This window comes from Octopus sinensis, linkage group LG16 (assembly GCF_006345805.1).
Source record: "Octopus sinensis linkage group LG16, ASM634580v1, whole genome shotgun sequence".
Taxonomy (NCBI): domain Eukaryota; kingdom Metazoa; phylum Mollusca; class Cephalopoda; order Octopoda; family Octopodidae; genus Octopus; species Octopus sinensis.
The window spans coordinates 27,715,459-27,737,762 of NC_043012.1; the positions used below are offsets into that span (position 1 = coordinate 27,715,459).

General features: G+C 35.6%; 1 protein-coding gene across 1 annotated transcript in view; it reads left to right on the plus strand.

The window, feature by feature from the left end:
* Positions 1-22,304, plus strand: part of LOC115220281 (nuclear pore complex protein Nup205) — a 222,260-nt gene that overhangs the window by 85,266 nt on the left and 114,690 nt on the right. The window contains exons 12-13 of the mRNA XM_029790391.2: positions 14,659-14,809; positions 19,636-19,820. Of these exons, the coding sequence (XP_029646251.1) occupies positions 14,659-14,809; positions 19,636-19,820 (336 nt within the window). The remainder of the gene's footprint in view (positions 1-14,658; positions 14,810-19,635; positions 19,821-22,304) is intronic.

A 22,304-nucleotide genomic window follows, 5' to 3' on the forward strand; every position in this document is an offset into this window, starting at 1 on the left:
ATTAGCAATTTTTCTGAGGAGATGGCGTCTATCCAAAGTCTTCCTTAGGAAGTGAAACCATTAGACTTTTATTTTTTTCAGTATGCTTGTTTGAGGCGATCACTGCGGAAACAAACTGTTACACAGAATGTAAACAAACAGTATATGCCAGGAAAGGCCACGAAATGGGGGATCAAAGTTTGGAAAATTTGTGAAGCAAATACTGGGTACTGCTGTGGATTTAGTTTTTATACAGGGAAAATAATGTTAGTCAGCATGGCCTAGGGAACGATGTGGTCTGGAATTTATCACTTCCATACCATAACCAGGGCCGTATATTATTTTTTTGACCAATTTCTTTAGTTCGGTCAAACTTGCGGTGGATTTAGGTGGATTCCAATTTATTTCACCTTTATGATACACCTGTGCATTAAATTCAACTGATAATCTAGTGATGTGCTCAATTCTTCTATATCAAAACTTTGTTGCATACCCATTTGAATATTAGCTGCTGATTCATTTTCTATGGTGATGTTTAAACAAAATTTTAATATTTTTACCTTTTGCTCAATTTACCTGGATTTACTTGTAATTAGAGTCACTTTGAGACAAAAGTTATGCAATAGAATTGATTAAGAACCCTTTCTTTAATTATGTTCCAAATATCACATTAATATGCTGATAAGTAAAAAAAGTTACAGTTGTTTAATGAAGCTAGTCTAAATTCATGATTATTTTAGAATTTAATTGAAACTCATGAGGGGTGTATTTTGGTCAGAAATATAATAACGAAAGGGTTAAAAAGCAAATCTTCAAGGACATTTTGACACCATGTGCATCAAATGAATTCAGAAGGTCAGCTATGATTGCCTTGTAATTCCGGCTCTGGTTCTTTCTTAGAAATATTTCAACTGTCCTTAACATAGTTTCATAAGCTTGTCATTCAACTTCATTCAGTGAATCTCTGAACATCTGATTCTTCATCAGTTTGTGAGTGTCTGCTTCAACGAACTTGCCTTCTTTAATCTTTGCTTCACTTAATGAAGGAAAGATATCTTTCCTCCACTCAATTGGTTGCCCCTCAGGGTCCAGTGATTTCACAAAATTTTTGATGATTCAAAGTCTGATATGTAGTAGTAATAAAGCAATTAGCTCAGGTGAAACTAGTGGTACATATTGAGTGCTTTTATTCCCAGTCCTGCTGTTTGTAAAGCCTGGATGTCTCACAGGCACAAAAAGAAGAAAACGTTTTTGTAGCCCTTTTGCATTCCAGTTTAAAAAATGCCTCTGATCTTCCAATGTCCACCAGCTTTCCACTTGAAATCATACCTGATGAAGGAAAGTAACATCTTGATGGTGTTATGTGTCTCTCTTGCCCTCCTCAAATTACCTATTGGAATCCCCGTGTACTCATAACTAACATGCTAAAAGACTGCCTTTAAAACTGGAAATATTGTTATTAATGAATTACTACCAATCAGTCTCTTTGACAACCAAAAGTGTATTGCTCTTCATGACTGGAATAGATTATTGTTCTGCCTTCTTTTCACATGTTCCTGCTTCTTATATGTCCAGTTGGCAGCTGTCAAAGTCTTTTGGCATTTTCCCCATCTTTCTGTTTTATTACAATGTTCATACATTCCAGGTTCTAATCTTAATTAGTTTTCATGTTCAGAATTTGGCACAATGAGGGCCCCCATTTTAGTATTGGGTTTCATTGCAGCCCTCATAGGTGAATGAACTCCGTTGCTTTCTTCATCATGTGGAATTTCTTGTGAAGACTCACTAGCTATTTCTTTAGTAGTTGTAGACTTTTTTACAGGACCAGTTTGCCAGCCTTAACATCAAACCTCCCTCCTTTATCAGGTTGGCTGAAAATCAGTAAGATATCTGGTTATATAAATTGATTGAAGTGTAATATTTGTGTAATTACCTGCACTTGAAGCAGTGCAAGTGATTTGGTACAGTTTGTATGCTACAGAAATTGCAAATACTGTTTACAATTCTCCACCTGTTTTCTATCAGGAGAGATTTGTATGTGCGTGGATTTACAACCCATGAAGATTGATCAAGAAGCAAAAATTGGAAGACAAGCAAAAATTTGATTTTATAGCGTAAAGCTTATTTTCTTCCCATTTTTTATGTTTGCATTGAATCTTAAAGCCATGGAAGGTCTTATGTCAGAAAACTGTAGACATAAAGTTCTTGGTTATGTAGTTGTTATGTATGGCATATAGCTTGACTGTTGAGGTATCACTGCATTTGAAATACATTAACCATCTCTGCACTGCTGTTGCAATTTGTCAGCCTCGAGTTTTCTCCTCTGTAGCTGCAGGTGCATTTTGTTGCCTTGAGAAGGGTGCTTAAAATAAACATATCTCTCATTTTATTTTTGTTACTTTAAGCTGTAAACCAGCTACTTTTGATTCAGAATGAGGCTAAACTTCTGTTTTCTTACTACTTTTTCGTTGTTTATATACTAACCACGAGGTAATCAAGCTTTGAAATTGAACTTAGGTTTTTTTAAAAAAAAATTTTTATTGACTGATAAAGGCTACTCCTGCATTTGAAGCTTTTCTGGCAGAAATCTTATTTGATTCTGACTCAGGTGACAATTCTGAAGTATTTACTCAGGCATATATAGATGGTGAAATTATTTGAGGAGATGACGAGGATGTAGACTTTGCTTACAGTTATGTTGAAAAGAATGTACTAGGTGGATACTAAAATCCATGGTTAGCTGATTTAAAGAAAGCATTGGTACTTGTGCACTGAAATATTGGTGAATGGAAAACGGATGTTAAGTGATAATAACAACAATAATAATAATAGTGGTGGTGGTTGTTGTTGTTTGCAATTATATGATGACAATTTCACTTCTCAGTCATGTAGTTTTAGGTTCAGTCCCACTGTGTGGCACCTTAGACAAGTGTCTTTTACTGTAGCTCTTGGTCACGTTAATGCCTTATGAGTGGATTTAGCAGAAAGAAACTGAAAGTACCATGCGCATGTTTGTTGATATTGCATGATCATTGTAAATGAGCATCACTCTCATACAAATGGTATTATTCATTTCCAGTCTTGCAGCCATGAGTAAATATTACATTTTTGAAAATGATACAGTTGTTGGAAAAGGGGGTAAAGGATAGGCATAGTGCATGAGGATAGGGAGTCACTGTAATTAGTGGAGAACCTAGAATACAGCACTTCCAGAGCTGTTTTACTGAGTAGGGCAAATCTCTTTGAGAGCCTTATATCACCAGAGATGTCAATCTTTTGGAACCTCACCTGTTGGGTTGATGGTCCTGAGGTCAACTTTCACTACTTCATAGCATGTTTTCCTGGGTCTTCTCATTACAGGTTTCAGCCACATTAAGCAAGCAGTACTTCTTTGTACACCTGTTCTCATTCACATTACCAAACCATCTCAATCTTCTTTCTGGAACACAACATCTGATTCCTCTTAGACCCAGTTTTTCACTCAGCACCTTTTTACTTATTGTTCCATGCCCACTCACATTGTACACCCAACAGAGCATGCTCACTTAATTTCTTTCTCGTCTCCTCAAGTCCTCTCTGTCCAAGTATCTCACTGTCATGCAGCATTGCAATTTTAAAACAAGCTTCATACTATGTGCTCTTCACTCTTAAAGAAAAGATCTTTCTTGTCAGCAGTAGTAGTAGCTCCAACTATATTTTTGTAGCAGCCACCCTTGCTAATCACATTTCCTTGATAACAAAAAGCTAACAGCTACTTCAAAGGAGCCATCTGGGCATTTAAGAGATTCAGTTTCTTGTGTACTTGTACCTCCTGCTCCAGTGCATCTACTGCATATGAAGCTTACATTCTCAGTCTGTCAGTGATTCCACTACATCTTGTGTGTCTATAGCTTATATCAAGTACAGTGAATAGAGGTTATACCTACACCTTTTCTACATATTTGGCAATTCTTTCTGAAGGTACTGGGGTCCTGTAGTCTTTTCTACTTACTACAGCCTTAAGTCTTTGACAGATTAAGCTTAAGGCCCCTTAATTTCAAGTTTAGCTTCTATGTCTGGAATTACTTCTAATTCAGGTATGAGAGCTAGACTAGTTTTCATGGATGGCTAGTCTTTAACTCTTTAGTAATGTGTTGGATGACAATGATGAGTAGGAGAGGACAAACAGGTTATGTAAAAATCCCCAGTTTTTGTTTATGCTACAGCAAGTTAAATCAACTTCCCTATGTACATGTGCATCCATTAGAACTTTTGTAAGCCTATACCCTATTGCTGGATCTTTTTGTTTCCAGACCTTCGTTCTCCATGTTGGTTTTCTCTTCTGTGTCTGTCCTAAATCTGACACATAAATCACTAACCACTAATCTCATGCATTCTTCACTAGGAAAGATTTTGGTATTCACAGTGACCCTTCTGTCCTATTTCTTGTTGAGAATGTAATGAATCTGACTTCTGTGTTCTCCAGATCAGTGGATGCTGATGTAGTTGGCTGGTATCTTAAAGAGTGTGTGGCACTTTGATAGGTCAGTTGCATCAAAATAATCTTGGAGCCTTACACCTGCTTCATTTTTTGTACTGTAACCAAAGCCTCCATGTACACTGTGAAAGCCATCAATGTGATCAACATATCTATTGAAGTCACTGACTACAATAATGAGATCACCATCATGTGTCAAAGTAGTCTACAGAAAGATTCTCATAGAAACATTCCTCCTGTTCTTCTAGTAGACTTACTATTGAATCATATATCGATATAAATTTTACTGTTCAGAAGCTAACTAATTAAATTATGAAAATTACTCATTTCTTGGCCTGTTTAATTTCCAATTCCTTGTTTCTCTAGTTTAATTTATCATCTGCCATGAACACTATGAATGTATTCTATACTAAACACTCCTACTTTCATTCATTCCTCATACCATCTCCCCAAATTAAATTCACTTGTACGCGGTGCACCCACCCTGTCCCACCACCAATACCAGATATCTCGATCTTTACCCCGATCTTTAACTCTATCTTCTCACCATCTACACCAGATATCTCTCTCCTCCCACCACCATTACCTGATTCTCTTCTCTCCACTGCTCCTCCTCACTGGGCTGTTCTTTATACTATCTGCACCCCCACTCTCTCCGAAAAACGCAACTAGGTTAGCTGCCCACCTACTTAACTGACTATCCTTCATTTCGTTTCATCCCAACTAGAAATATTCCAACAACTACCCAGTAATTTTCCATGCACATATCAAGTGAAGGAGACAGCTAACAGGCTGTATGTGTGTGCTTGTTCCCCTGTATCTGTGTGCATGCGTGCTTGTGTGTATGTATGGATGAACTTGCTTCCTCTCTCTCTGTCTGAAATCACCACCCCTCTTACGATGACTATAATGCTTACACTCGCAATGCCACTAACACCTAATCCTACCCCCAGTAGGGGCAACAATCTTAATCCTAACACGAATGTTTGAATGATGTCAGTTTGGAAGTGGGAACAGATGAAGCATGCCTAAAAAAATTAACATGACAACCTCCCTCTTCTTTTCAGGCACTGAATAACATCTCTCTTCCCCAAGCCTCATCCCACATTCCTTTCCCAGTTTTCAGAGTTGGCATAGTCAATGTAGGCACACTGAAAGGTAGGTCTAGTGAGATTGTAGAGATGCTTGAAAGGAGACGTGTCAGTGTATGCTGCATACAAGAGGTAAGATGGAGAGAAGCTTCACCTAGGGTCCTCACAGGCAAGGCACATAAGTATAAAATCTTCTGGCAAGGTAACATGGATGGAGTGAGGGGTGTAGCCAAACGGTTGTAGAAAACAAAAACAAAAATTCAATTTGTTCTATCTAGGGGCAACAACAATGACCCAACCAGTCCATGTTAGTTTGAAAAATAAATATAAAATAATGATATATTTATATCAGCCATCAGCCTGATGCCCTCTCTATTTTCAGAAGTTGGTTGTCAAAACTCCAATTCCTTTAGTATTGTGCTGTATGCCATACATTCACATTCTTAGATGTCATCTGTTCACAAATGTCTTTGATTGCCCCTTCCTCTTTTCCCTCGACAATTTCTGTCAGGATGGTCTTGAGCAATGACTTGCTGCACATTTTCTGTCCAAAATATGATACCTTTGTGGACTTGATTCTTGACAATAGGTGTCTTTGAACTTTCAGCTATTCTAGCTCGGCAGTGTTTGCTACTGTCTTTCCAATTCCGTCTGCTCAACCTGCAAACAACCGACATCTCCAAGTTATCTATTTCTTTCCCCATTGCTCTGTACATTGTCCAAGTTTCTGTACCATAGAACATACCAGTTTACTAGCCCTAATGTTAGGTGTAGTATTACGTCTTTTGAAGTGAAAAATTTTTTTCATTCTTATATATGTTGTTTTAGCCTTATTCTTTGAGTAATTTTTTCTACACAGTGACCTTTCTGATTTATTATTTGCTTCCTTTTGTTCTATCACACAAAGAACCATTTTGTTTTTTACATTCTTATATAGGCCTTTCTTGTCACTTTGCTCTTTTACAACATCAGCTATTTCTTGTAGCTTCTCAATAAGTCTGCATAATTGGCATATCTTATATTGTCTATATTTATGCCATGGACTGTGAATCCTTTGATTTCAGTTGACTCTCTGAATATACACTCTGTGTAGATATCAAAAAAGGATGATGATAATACACATTTTTGTCTTACTCTTTTCATCTCTACTGGTTCTGAAAATTCTTGATTTATTATGATAGTTACCAGTTGGTTCCAGTATAACACAGATGATTCTTCCCTTCTAAGCCAACTTTTTTTCTCTGTGGTCTATGTGGTTAAATGCCTTGCTATAAGTTATGAAACGAGCCTTTTTTTCTTTGTTTTTAACACCCACTTTTGAACATTTTTGTTTCACTATTCGTAATTTTTTGATAATTTTGTACATTTTGCTCTTTCTGCTTGTGTGGAGATTCTTGCTTTCAGCATGCTTTACATTCAGCCGGTTTTGTTTCTGTTTATATTTCTTTATATTTCTTGGGGTCAGTCTTGTTTGTCTTTTTGCAAACTAACATCAATTGGAGAAATACTTTAGCCCGTCACAGTTGATCTTTCCTTTCTCTTGTTATGTGCTTGCTCCATTCTTCACACCGTCTCTGATGCTTTTCCATTTGGCATCAAGTTCTCCATTGGTTGTTTCTTAGTAGTAATGTTCTGTATTTGATTTATGAGCCTTTCATATTTGTTTTCCACTTCAATGGAGTATCTCTGTCTTACATCTACTTATCTTAGGCAGTCCATATCATAAGCCTCTGCATTTTTTAAGCTTTACTCTAATGTTTGCAGTGATATTTGTTTGCCAATAATATTTGTATTAAGGGCATCGGCTTCCTGAATTAAGTTGTCTAGTTTATTTCTTTTCTTATAGCCAAGATGGAAAATACAAGACTGAAAAATGCCTAATTATTGAAATATCAATGGAAATATAGGGTAACTCAAGTTGAGCTTTGTTGTGTATGGCATTTTTCTTTTTCAGTGTGCATTGTCTCCTTCTATAGAGCTTTCTGAACATTTTACTTGAGCTCTGTTTGCTAAGTACTCTTGTGTATCTGTTATCAACAAATTTTTTATTTAGTCATCCCATCTTTGATTCTACTATATCTCTTGTGCACCAGTAGACCACATTGAGTACCTGTATATTTATTATTAGATAAAATTAGCATTTCTAGTCCTCTCCTAACCTTTTCATTACAAACCTGGCCATAGCCCCCCGTTAAATTTACCAAACTGCTTGTACCTACCTGAAATGATCTGTTCATATTTTAATGTTAATTTCATTTGTACATTTGTGGAAATATGTGATTTGACTATGTAAACAATTGAGTTACACTGTCCAACACTATTTTATATGATATTTGAGAACTGCAAACTTTTGGAGAATTTTTCCTATTTTTTTCTCCACTTACACTTCATGAAATGCTCCACAGTGAATACAAACAGGATAGTATTTTCAAAAGAAGACTTTAAAAAATCTACCAAAATATACAACAGACATAAAAACCACATGTGTGATTATGAATGAGGTACTTATTTCTATTTCCAAAAGTGAAATGATTCTGACAATAGTTCCACTTGCAATAGACAAATGAATTGGTACCTCAATGTTGAAAGAATTTGAAAACTGTTTTTCTTAGTTATTTTTAACCCTTTCGTTACTATATTTCTGACCAAAATACACATCCCTTATGTGTTTCAATTAATTTCTAACATAATCATAAATTTAGTCTGGTTTCATTAAACAACTATAACTTTTTTATTTATCTGATTTCTGGAAGATAATTTAACGAAAGGTTCTCAACCAATTCTATACCATAATTTTTGTCCCAAAGTGACTCTAATTACAGGTAAATACAGGTAAATTCAACAAAATATAAAATTATTAAAATTTTTGTTCAAACATTGCTATAGAAAATGGGTTATTAGCTAATATTCAATTAGGTATACAACAAAATTTTATTATAGAAGAGTTGTGCACATTACTGGATTCATCAGGTGAATTTAAACACACAAAAGACAGGTGTACCATAAAGGTATAAGTAAAATGAATGACTGGAATTTGCCTGTGAAGAGAACTAGAAAACAAAATACACACACACCATCAACTAGATTAAATAAGCTCTCCCACATACACAGATACGATAATGTATAGATACATAAATAGATACAATAATGATTTACAAAAGAAATTAATCAAAATTCGTCACTCACCTTACAAGTAAATTAAAATTACACATAAAGAAAAATAAAAAGTAAATTTGAAAATATTTATAAAATCAAATCACACATATATACAAATCAAACAATATTCCTATCGTGAAAACTTGTGAAGCACCCTGTTCTACATAATGCAACCTTGCAGAAAGCACATTGGAAATTTGTTTCAACAGCCCTTCCACTAGGAGCTCACCTTTTTTGATGAAGGCATTCATGACACTGCTTTTTGCGACCCTCGATTTTTTTCTAATTTATGGAGATTGGCTGAATTCAGAGGGATATCCATTTGGCAGGCTTTGTTTTTTCTCCTTACAGTTATTTTTCTTGAGGAATAACCAGCTCTTAGTTGTGTTGCTGTATCTGCTTGGAACTGCAGATGGTCGCATTGCTTTTGAGCCGGTCCAGATTTGGTATATAGTATAAATGCATTGGTAATATTCATGTTTACTATATACCAAACCAGGTATCACCATCATTTATTGCCCGGTCTGCCAACTGGATAATAAGACATCGATTCAGCTGATCTACACCACCCATGTACCTGTTATAATCGAAGCTCACAAATGGCATGCCATTTTCATCCACATGTGGCCTTGCACAGGTAGACAGAAAATTGATCTGCCTCTTATGAGGTCCATAGCAAATTTCCTTTCTGCCGTTGAATTATTTCACCCTTTATTTTCTAATTTTGCTTTTTTTTATATCCAACGGCAATCCTTTTCTACTAGCGATCACTGTAGCACATGTATGTGTTGTCACAGTATCTAAATTCTCCACAAGTTTGACCGAACTGAAAAATCAGTCAAAAAATAATATATGGCCCTGGTTATGGTATGGAAGTGATAAATTCCAGACCACATCATACCCTAGGCCATGCTGACTTACATGATTGTCCCTTTTTCTGGTATAAAATTCAAATCCCGAGCAGTACCCAGTATTTGATTCACAAATCTTCCAAACTTTGATCCCCCATTTTGTAGGTTTTCCTGGCATATATTGTCGAAAACGCACTCGGCCTTTATAGCCCATCATATCCTCATCAATAGATAAATATCTCCCTGGTTTATAAACTGTTTTATATGTGTTTTGAACACAGTCAATGAGAGGTCTTATTTTAAATAAGGGATCAAAGTCTGGTTCTCCACATACTGGTGTAATGCTCATGTCTCTTACATGCAAATACTGAGTCAATTTCAAAAATCGTGTCCTCATCATTATACTTGAGACATATTCGTCTCCAAAAGGCTCATCGCTACTCCAGTAATTTGTTCTTTTGGGTAACTTTCTGATGCCCATAATAATATTTATGGGTAACTTTCTAATGCCTATAATAATATTTATGGCAAAATATGCCTTAATTTCATTTAAGCTTGTGGGAAACCACAAACTGTCCTTTTTTTCACTTTGTTTACGTAACGGTTTGTTTCCACCGTAATTATTTCAAATAAACTCATCAGAAAAAGTAAAGAGAAATAGTCTAAAGCTTTACTCTCCTGGGAAAGACTGACTTGGTCTAGTTTCTTCAGAAAAATCACTGAAAGAAACAGTTTTCAAATTTTTACTCCATTCAGGTGCCAATTCATTTTCTTTATCGGTGTCATCGGAGCTCTTGGATTCACTGCTTTCACTTTCGGAAAATGAAACATCAGATTCATTATCAAATACCACATGCTTTATTTTTTCAGTTATAGAGTTAGATTTATCAAGGTCTTCAGTGGAAAATCCTTTGAATTCTGACTTGCTGCTTGACAGAATGAAATTCGTATCCATTTTTTTTGTCAGAATTACAAATTTTCGAAACACAACAGAAACAAATTTGGAAAAAAATCTCCCAAAATCCAAAGAATCAAAATAACACATCGATCATTGTACAAAACTGTAGCTGAACTGTTTTCGAAGTATAATCATGTATTTTCATGAATGTACTAACAAGATTTGCTCTGATATTCTCATTTAAATATGAATATGTGATTATGGGTGGTTTTGGGCGGCTTGGTCACATGAACCAAAATTCTTTTTGGGCAGTTTTGGGCGGTTTGGTAATGAAAGGATTAAGAAGAGACTTAGACTTAGCCTTTCAATAGAAACGAAACTGTTAGATTATTATTCTTTTCTTTAGATTTTTCTTTTGTGTTGTTGAAGGAATCAAACCACCCCCAAGTGACTAAAAGCAGTTCACTGTGGCCCATTGGCAGAGAGTGTTTAACCTCATGTAACAGTAATGCTGGTGCATCATGTAAATGTTTCTTTTCATCCTGCTTCATTAACCCTTTCGTTACTATATTTCTGACCAAAATACACCCCTCATGAGTTTCAATTAAATTCTAAAATAATCATGAATTTAAGCTTGTTTCATTAAATAACTGTAACTTTTTTACTTATCAACATATTAATGTAATATTTGGAACATAATTAAAGAAAGGGTTCTTAATCAATTCTATTGCATAACTTTTGTCTCCAAAGTGACTTTAATTACAGGTAAATCCAGGTAAATTGAGCAAAAGGTAAAGATATTAAAATTTTAAATTGAGCAAAAGGTAAAAATATTAAAATTTTGTTTAAACATCACCATAGAAAATGAATCATCAGCTAATATTCAAATGGGTATGCAACAAAATTTTGATAAAGAAGAATTGTGCACATCACTATATCATCAGTTGAATTTAATGCACAACAGGTGTACCATAAAGGTGGAATAAACTGAAATACTAGAATCCACCGCAAGTTTGACCGAACTAAAGAAATCGGTCAAAAAATAATATACGGCCCTGGTTATGGTATGGAAGTGATAAATTCCAGACCACATCGTTCCCTAGGCCATGCTGACTAACATTATTTTCCCTGTATAAAAACTTAATCCACGCAGTACCCAGTATTTGATTCACAAATTTTCCAAACTTTGATCTCCCATTTTGTGTTTGTTTACAATCTGCGAAACAGTTTGCTTCCACAGTGATCGCTCCAAACAAGCATACTGAAAAAAATAAAAGTCTAATGGTTTCACTTCCTAAGAAAGACTATAGATAAACTCTATCTCCTCAGAAAAATTGCTAATAAAAACATTATTAAAGTTTTTTACTACATTCCGATGTAAAATCGTCTTTGCTGTCGCCATCGCTGCTTTGTTTCTTCGGAATCCCTGCTTTCAGTTAACGGATAAAAAAATATCCTATTCATTATTGTACACCACGTGCTTTTGGACCTCATTCATTCTTTTTCTCGATATCTCCCTATTTTCTGTTGAAAAAGCTTTAAATTCGGAATCAATGCTTGATAACATGAAACTCCTATCCATTTTCAAAGTTGAAGAAAAATCGATGCCGAAAAAAATGTGGAAAAAAACCTCCCAAAATTCACTGAGTTGAGATATCATGTCAAGCAATGTCGGATACTATAAGCCAACTATTTACAAAGTGAAATCACATGTTTTAACGAATGTACCAACAAGATTTGGGTTCAAATTTACATTTAAATAACAATAGGTTCTCTCAGCCGGGTACGGCCAGGTTGGTATTATGAACCAAAAATTTTTTCGGCCGGGTTAGTAACGAGAGGGTTAAATTATTTATCCAACACCAGGATATAGAAGTGGCGATGAGTTGTTTGAAGCTTGCATTGGACATTTTGAATTTTATTGTTTTGGTACAAAACCAAAAAAAAAAAATGTTTAACATGGAGAACTTATTGGTCCCCATGGTGCAGTTGCAACAGCAGCAGCTGCTGCAACAACAAGAAAAAGGCCAACAGTTGCTGGAATTAATGTTGAAGAAGTCGGAAAATAATGCAGCTCCTCCCTCACCACACAGCATAGCAAATTCAATTGAAGAATTCAGCTATAAACCAGAAGAACAGATTATCTTCTCTGCATATTTTTGAAGATTCGAAGAAATCTTCAAAGAAGAATGTAAAAATTGGATGGACAGAAAAAAAGTATACTACAGCCAAATCGTAAAAGAGGTTCTAGTGATTATTTTTGCTATAAAAAAATTTCACAGATTTTTACTTGGTAAAAATTTTCAACTGCAGACTGATCATCGTCTGTTATTGTTAATGTGTGGCAGAAAGAAATCCTTACCCATACTGTTTATAGTTTGCAATGCTAGAGTACTATATTATTAAACTATGGTATTAATATGGAGTATATGCCACCCAGGAAATTAGGACATGTTGATTATTTATCAAGACTGATTTCAGAAAATGCTGAACCATTTGAAGATACTGTGATTGCTGAAACAGAAAATGAGATTTAAAATGTTCTGTGAGATCGTTAATGAGAAGTTATGTATATTGACCAACAATGGACTGTGACATTGCAGAATTGATGAATGACTGCAGAGGGTATGCTTTAGCTGCAAAAGCACCTGCCACTAAATGGCAACTGTGACCAAAAACAGATATTCCATGGTCCAGATTGCATGTTGATTATGCAGGTCCACTTAAGGTTTCATATTACCTTATTGTGGACAGTTTTTCAAAGTGGCTAGAAATGTATAAATGTAAAAAGCCAACATCAGTGGTTACAGCAAGCTTTTTACATGAATTTTTTACCAGATATGGTATTCCAGACATCATTGTGTTTGATACTGGAACTCAATTTATGTCGGACAAGTTCACAAAATTTTGTAAAATGTTTGTCACGGAACATGTCACCACTCTGCTGTATCATCCAAGGTCGAATGGACAAACAGAGCAATTTTTTGAAACTTTCAAGAGGGCATTGAAAAAGGCAAACAAGTGATGGATGATTTTGCACTTCAATAATTTCTAAGAGTATACTGAGTAACACCTATTTCAAATACACGATGGGGAATGTCACCTGTGGAATTGATGTTAGCGAGAAAGATCAGATCTGTTTTTGATAAGCTGATAAGTTTGAAAATTGGTAAGTGAAAATATCAAAAAGCAAATTACAAAAATATTTCAGAATTCTTCATCTGGAATGTCACCCACAAATTGATGTTTGCTAGAAAGATCAGATCTGTTTTCGATAAGCTGATACTGAGTGAAAAAGCAGAAAAAAGCAAACAACAAAAATACTTCAAAATTCTTCAAGTTAGGTGACAAATTTTTTCAAGACCTATAGATATGGTAAAGATAGCTCTGAGGACAGTGTTATAATTAAACAAATTGGAAGAGTGTTATTCCTGGTAAAAGTAAAAAATGTCGAACATAAAAGACATATTAACTTTCTTACGAAAAAATTCAAGGAAAAACAGTCACAAGAAATGAAATCCCCATGGAAGTATTGTTTGACACACTTGAGGTACCAACACCCAAACAATTTGGAACTACATGTTCTAGCACCAGAAAACAGAAAAGAATGGAAACAGTGGAATTGAACCCTAAAAGTAAGAAACTCTGGGTGGAATTTAATTCTCAAAAGGGGAGAAGTTAAGAGAGACTAAAAAGATGTTATGCGAGCATAAACAGAGGAAAAAAGACTGTTGAGTTTTCCCATAGAAGAGTTAAGTCAAAACTGAATTTGGTCAATAAGATGTTTCTGAATGTGCATATGTAAGTTTGACTGAGGAATTCTAGAGAAACAAAGTACGGAACACCAATTATGTCATAATCAAAAGAAACAAAATTGACTATTTTACGCTCATTCACCTAATCTTCTATATAGGAATGTGGAAAGGTATAAGTAATGATAAAAAAATGGTAACTCTGAATACGACTTCAATTTATCATTAAACTTTTACATATTTTGCAGAAAGATAGTTTTAAAAATTTTGTTGTCTATGGAAAGTCATTATGCCAATATAAGGTTTTTAAATATTTTTTTTTTTTGTTTTTGTTTGATTATTGTCTGTTTCAAGTTTACAGTACATATTTTTCATTACTGTATTGTTATCTGGATAAAATGCTTTTGTAAAATTACTCTGTTTTACATCCAAGTGTTCATTTTCTTCCCAATAGGTTGCTCTTCACAAATTTGTACGATTAGCTGGAGATCTGTTGCCTTCTTCTCTGTATGTGCCTTATATCAAAATGTTAACAGGTCTGGCAAATAGCCCTCAGTGTGCTTGGCACTGCTATAATCTTTTGAAAATGAACAGCATGAACTCTGGTAAGCATCATCATTCTCATTTAATGTCTGTTTTCTATGTTGGTATAAGTTGGATGGTTTAACAGGATCTGGTGAGCTGTAAGGGCATGTCAAGCTCCAGTATCAGTTTTGGCATGGTGTCTGTGGTTAGATACCTTTCTTAACATCAATCACTTTACAGAGTGTACTGGGTACTTTATTTGTATCACTGGTACTAATGAAGTTGCTGTGTGAACTTGCAAGATAGAAAAAGAACTTTACTTTGATTCCACGACACCTTGTGTGTCCATAGTTTGCGCTAGGCACACCTTATGGAATTCCTGCTTACACCTTTCCTTCATATCAAACAGGACCATTTACTAGAAGGGTGTAGGTCATATCTGTTTCATGATTAGAAGAACTTTGATCTTTGGGAAGTTAACTTTGAGGCTCTTTGATTCCTGGTTTTGTTTCTTCCTATTAATAGAAATTATTTTCTCATTCTGTTACAGATTCTGCTATATGAGCAGAATCATCAGCATATGGTAGTTCCCAGGGACAATCAGTCTTCAGTTTTCCTGTTATAGCCTGGAGAGGATTGAGGACCTAGCTGTAGTGAACACCTTCCTGTACACTAAATTTGTCACTGTACTCATAGCTAACTCTCTCTCTACTGACAACACTCTTGTACATGGCTTGTACAGCTTTCACGAGTCATTTGTTTACCTCCAGTTTCCTCAGAGATCAGCATATCACAGAGTGAAGGACTCTGTTGAAGGCTTTCTTCAGGTCAGTGCATGTCAAATACAATGTTTTACTCTTAGTTAAATATTTCTGCAGTTGTCTCAGAAGATAGTATCAGTAGTACTTTAACCTGGTTCAAAATCAAATTACATCTCATCTAGTCTAATTCTGTATTTAGTTAATTGAGCTTTGGTTCTTTCCCTAACCTTCTTGATCTGCTTCAGCAATGTGTGATACCTCTGTGATTCTATTTAAGACTTTGATACTTCTGTGATTCTATCTAAGGCTTCCCCTTTACCTTTGTAATAGCTGACTATAATCCTGCTACACCAGTCATTAGGTATGGCACCTTCCTGAATAACCTGATAACCTATACAGGTGACAAGACCATACACTGCACCACCAAATATTTTAAGCATCTCAGCACTTTATCTATCATATTGATGTCAACTAGGTTTGCTGGTCTCTCTGTTGGGTTTACATTAGGAAGTCTTTTCTCTCATACATTCCCGCATTTAATAACCTTTCATAGTCGTACTTCCACATGGCTTTTCTTTTCAGAGTCTCTAGGTGCAAACTGCCACTCTCTATATTTACACACTTCTCACTCACATGTTTCTCTTTAGTCCACTCTCTTGCACACTAAAACATTTCTTATGAGGGGCGTTCAATAAGTAATGCCCCTGACCCACTTCCCATAGCAGTAGAGCAACGAAACTTGGCACAGTTATTAGTCTTTTTCTACATAGGAACCACCCAGAGTTACGCATTTCTCCCATCGTTTGATGCAGCTCTGGAGACCGTTTTTGTAGAAGAACCCAGCTTGGTCCTCCAACCTCAACGTGACTTCAGAAATCAAGGCTGCATCATCTGGGAAACGTTTTCCTTTCAAAAACAACTTCATGATTGGGAAGAGGTGAAAATCAGAGGGTGCAAGGTCAGGAAAGTAGGGGGATGGGGAGGAGTTCATAGCCATACGCCTGTGCTTCTGATCTGGCGACAAGCGAGTTGTGAACCGGAGCGTTGTCCTGCAGGAGGAGGATGCCATTGCTGATCTTGCCCCGCCTCTTGATTTTGATAACTTCTCTTAATTTCCTCAAAAGTGAAGCATAATAGGCTCCTGCAATTGTGGTACCCTTTGCCAGGAAATCTGTCATCACTACTCCGTCCTGGTCCCAGAAGACTGTGAGCATGACCTTGCCAGCGGAGGGCTGCACCCTTGCCTTCTTTGGAGGGGGTGAGTCACGGTGCTTCCACTGCATTGACTGGGCTTTGGTCTCTGGATCATCGTGATGGACCCAGGTTTCATCCTGTGTAATCAGTCTTTTGAAAAATTTTGACTCATCTTGGCACATCTCCAAATTCACCCTCGAGCACTCGACGCGTTCTTGCTTCTGGAAAGGTGTGAGCAACCTGGGAATCCATCTGGCAGACACCTTTTGCATATGCAAATGGTCATGAATGATAGTTTCCACAGACCTGGTACTAATCTTGACCTCATGGGCTATTTGGCGAATAGTTATGCGTCGCTCTTCCAAAATGGCAGCCTCAACTTGACGGACAGATGCCTCATCAATGGCAGAAGGGGGCGACCAGATCTGGGAGCTGTTTTCACAGAGTTCCAACCATATTTGAATTCACGATGCCAGCGTTTTACAAGGGGCATCATCACCATAAGTTACTTTCATTTCATCAAAAGTCTCCCGTGGTGTGCGTCCTTTCAAATACAAAAACCGGATCACTGCTCGACACTCAACAGGCTCCATTTCACACTTGACTCGGTTCAAACACCTGTAAATCAGAAACCACAATTAATTCAGAGCTGTAATTTGCTACTTACTCTATAGAGATATAAATGATTGCACATGCAAAATTTCAGCTAGATCAAACAACTGCAAGTGAGTCAGAGGCATTACTTATTGAACGTCCCTCGTATGCGTACTTCTTTTTTTCTGCTTCTGCTCTTGCTAGATAAAGCTGTCACGCCTAGCTTCCTTTTTATCTGCTTGATGTCGTTCTCTGCTACCTCCCTTCTTCCACTCTTTCCAAAACTGTCTTGTCTATTTTATGGCCCTGCCTGCCTCACTGTCCCACGACCATACTACCCTGGTCTAGTTGGAGTTTTGCACCAGTCACAAATTTAGTCTGTTGTACTCAAGAGGTTATCATGTAAGAACTCCCAGTTGTCTTCTGTGTCATATGTCTATTTTAGTGCCATAAGATTTTAGTGTCTTAGTGCTTGAATGACTCACAGACATAAACTGACATGGAAAAGGAGGATACAGAAGCTTAAGGATACTTCAAACAGCCAGAAATTTAGAGATGGTCGAATTGAAGCACTAATCTATGTTGAATTATATATTCTTCACCTGGGAAGGACTTTGCATTCACAAGCATCTGCCTATCACTGTTTCTGGTCAGAATGTAGTCAATCTGGCAGGTGTGTCTACCTCACTGATAGATAATCAGATCGCTGACAAGTTCGTTGAAGTTAGTATTGCAGAGACCAGTGAGTCATTTGCATCACAAAACTCTATCACCCTTGTTTCCTCATCATTTCTTATACCAAAGCTGTAACTTCCATGCATGCCATAAGATTAAATTTGGAGTGCTGCCCAATACAACTATTGAAGCCATCAGCCATGATCATGTTATTCTCTTTCATTGTTGAGGTAGTCTGCAAAAGAAGCTCATAGAAATGGTCCTTTTTGTCCATCTGCTAGTTCACTGTGTTGTTAAATAAAAATAGCAATGAGTTACTTTGTTTTGAGAATATTTTTAATCCCTGGGTTATTCATCATGTTAAACACCTTCCATCTTAAAAAATATAGAAAATCAAATATTTGTCACTCCCTCTCCTGTTATTGGTCTATAATTGAATTAATCTGCTGTCCTTTTTAATTTCTTTTTTATTATGTGTTGCTACTATCAGGAGTAACTTGTACACTAGTGATATGCTATAATAACAGTAGTGGGTTATGTATTCAAGAATCTGAAGTTTGTTTTACTCTAACAGAGTTATCCATTTCTATTTATATTTAAAATTACTGATGAAACCTTTAGTTGTAATATTATTATCAGTCCAAATATGTTTGAGGCACATTTGAACTGGAGAACAAGCTACTCACTGCATTTTCTCAGGGAAAACATATTCTGTTTGTTGATAAATGTTGTGTATACACACATATCAGCTTGCAGCATCATCTACCCAAACCGTAAGATACAAGCATTTCTGAGTAGTTATCTCTTCTTTGGTCATGGACACCAGACAGGCGGCACTATGTTCCGATTGAAGAGACTGACTCTCTTATGCCTTTCCAGTTGCCATATGGTGATTGGCAGCACTGTGTAGCAGCACTGTGTAGCAGCTCAGAGGTGGAGCAGTCAGCAGTGATGAGTAAAATTGCAATGTTATTATCAGTCCAAATAGGCTTGAGGTACACTTGAATCAATGAACAAGCTACTCACTACATTTTGTCATGGAAAATATATCCCATTTGTTGACAAATGGTGTGTATACAGCACTGTCAGTCACCGTATAGCAACTGGAAAAGCATGAGTCAGTCTCTTCAATCAGCATGTAGCACTGCTTGCCTGGTGTCTGTGACTGAAGAGGAGATACTTACTCCACAATACTTGCATCTCATGGTCTGGGTAGGTGGCACTACGAGTTGATATAGGTGTATACACACCATTTCTCAATAAAAGGGATATATTTTCCGTGACAAAATGCAGGAAATAGCTTGTTCACCAGTTTGAATCTACCTCAACCATATTCGAACTGATAATAACATTACAATTTTATTTATCACTGCTTAGCACTCCCCCTCTGTAAGTAACCTTTATCGAAATCAAAATAGAAGAAAAATTATCAAATTTAGTTAGAGATAAAACAAGTGGTTATTTGATAGTGAACCATCAAACATAGAATGAACAAAATTATACAATAGAACAAATGTAGCTTTTCACACAGGAGATGTAAATATGCAGCCATAAAATAAACATAGTGTAATGAATCTGTCACAAACACAGAAGTATTACTGAGTCATATTACTATTAATTTGTTTCCAACTGTTGATATAAATTTGTCAATTTAACGAGTGTATTTCATTATCTGTTTATAGGAGGTTCTACACAAATGGTATCTTGGGATCACATTTTTCTTTCTCTGAATCAGTACTATGTAAGTCTTCGCCGTGAAGTTCCCTCTCAGACATTTGGTAGTTACCATGCTCATGGTGGAATCACACCACAGGAACAAGAAGCTCTCATAGTTGTTTTACAACTTACTCAGCAAATTGCCAATCAGGTAAAAAATATTTTGTTTTATACCTTTGGAATTTTTGTATTTCAAAATTTTTATTTTGGATAGTATTTTTGCCTCCTTTTCTCCACACATTTCATAAGAAGTTTTTGAAAGTAGCTAATGCAATAAGTATGTGACTCATACTGTAGTACTTAATTAGCTTTTAAAATCATTAAAAATTTTCTTAGTCAAAAGATCTGTCTTTGTATTGATTGAATAGAAAATGTCTAAAATTGAGTTTGTTTATTCAAATGCTTATAATGCTTTCAGTATTGGTAGGATTATTGTGAAAATTAGTAGTTTTGTGTAAAAAATAAAATAAAATTGTCTTTTAATCTAAGTAGTTATTTGTGCTTAAAAAAATATTGTGATCATGTGGTTGTTCACTCAATGTCCTGTTCTGCAACTAACTGCAAGACCTGACCCACACATAAGTGCAGTTCCAATTGTTATTGTGATAGGCCATAAAGCAGGATCTAAGTACTTTTTTGAGTGATAAAGTTTAGCTTCATTTTAGAACAAACATCATATGAAAAGGTTTTCTGTTTGCAATATGGAAATTTCTTTATCCAGCAAACTTTACATATTTTTCCTTGTCTTCATTTTCAAGCATTGTGACAGGTATATTCCAAACAGTGAGTTAAAATTCAGAGATATTATTTATTAATGATTTATTTTATTATTATTTATTAATGGTGTAATTAGATAAGAGAGCTTGTACTTTGAGGAAATAGTCATAGAGATATTACAGTGACATCTGTATGCAAGAGTTATCAGGTTTTATTGATTCTGAGCAAGATTGAAATGATCATCTATTTCATCATTACTTTGGTGCTTTCATTAGTGATATGGGCCTGATAAAACTATTGAGCTTACAAGTAAAGTCTGTTGAGTATTTTCTGCATCAAGGTGACACCTTCCTTACATTAATGGAAGGGATAAATGGATTTTCTACTGAAAATCATTTTCAATGTACACCAAATGTCATTACTTCATATTAGCAACTTTTATCCAAACTCATAATTATATTTTTGTGATTTTTATACTAGACTAACTGTATTTCATCAAAAATTCTAGTTTTTACCAGTACTTGGAGATGTATATAGAGAAAACATTACAAAAATTTAAGAGTCTATAGGTGCAGGAGTGGCTGTGTGGTAAATAGCTTGCTTAACAACCATATGGTTCCGGGTTCAGTCTCACTGTGTGGCACCTTGGGCAAGTGTATATATATGTGTGTGTTTGTCCCCCCAACATCACTTAACAACTGATGCTGGTGTGTTTACGTCCCTGTAACTTAGCGGTTCGGCAAAAGAGACCGATAGAATAAGTACTTGGGGCTTACAAAGAATAAGTTCCAGGGTCAGTTTGCTCGAATAAAGGCGGTGCTCCAGCATGGCCACAGTCTAATGACTGAAACAAATAAAAGAGTAAAAAAGAGAGTAAAGAGTTAATTAATAGCATAATTATAACCAAAAACTGATACACTGTTTGGTAAAAAATTTATCCCCTTTGTTACTATATTTCTAAGCAAAAAACGTGTTCTGTATGCTTCAATTAAATTCTAAAATAATTATGAATTCAGATGGGTTTCATAAAACAACTTCTTTTATTTATGAACATGTTAATGTAATATTTTATCAAAAGGTTCTTGACTAAATGTATTACCTAATTTTTGTTGCAAAGTGACTTTAATTGCAGGTAAATTCAAATAGATATAAAATAATTCAAAATTTTTTTCAGCATCACCATAGAAAGTAAGTTATTAGGTAATATGAAGGCAGTGGTTCATGCCTCACGATCTCTGATAGCAGCAGAGAAATATTATTGTCAAATTGATGAAGAAGCTCTAGCAATTATTATTGCCATGAAAAAATTTCACAGATTTTAACTCAGTAGAAGTTTTTGACCACAGACTGATCACCCTCCATTTTGGTTGAAAAAAAGAATTCCTACCCATACCACTTATAGGTTACAACACTGGGGTATGATATTATTAAACTATGATTTCAAGATGGAGTATATACCATCCAAGAAACTAGGACATGCAAATTGTCTATCGAGACTGATTTCGAAAAATGTGGAAGCATTTGAAGATACCGTGATTGCTGCTTTGTGAGCAGAAAATGAAATTAAAAAGGTTTTGTATAATGTCATTCATGAATGGTCTTATTTTACAATTAGGGAAAATTGGAAAACGATAAATTTCTCATAAAAATGAAAGAAATGCTGATGGCTAAAAGAGATAAAAATATATGCAACACAAATGCGAACCATTTCTCACTGTGTGACAATGTGTTAATGTATGCAGAAATAGTCGTAGTGCCAACCACACTACAAACGCGATTATTGAAAGAATTTCATACAGGTTACCCAGATTGCATGTTGATTATGCAGGTCCACTTAAGGTTTCATATTACCTTATTGTGGACAGTTTTTCAAAGTGGCTAGAAATGTATAAATGTAAAAAGCCAACATCAGTGATTA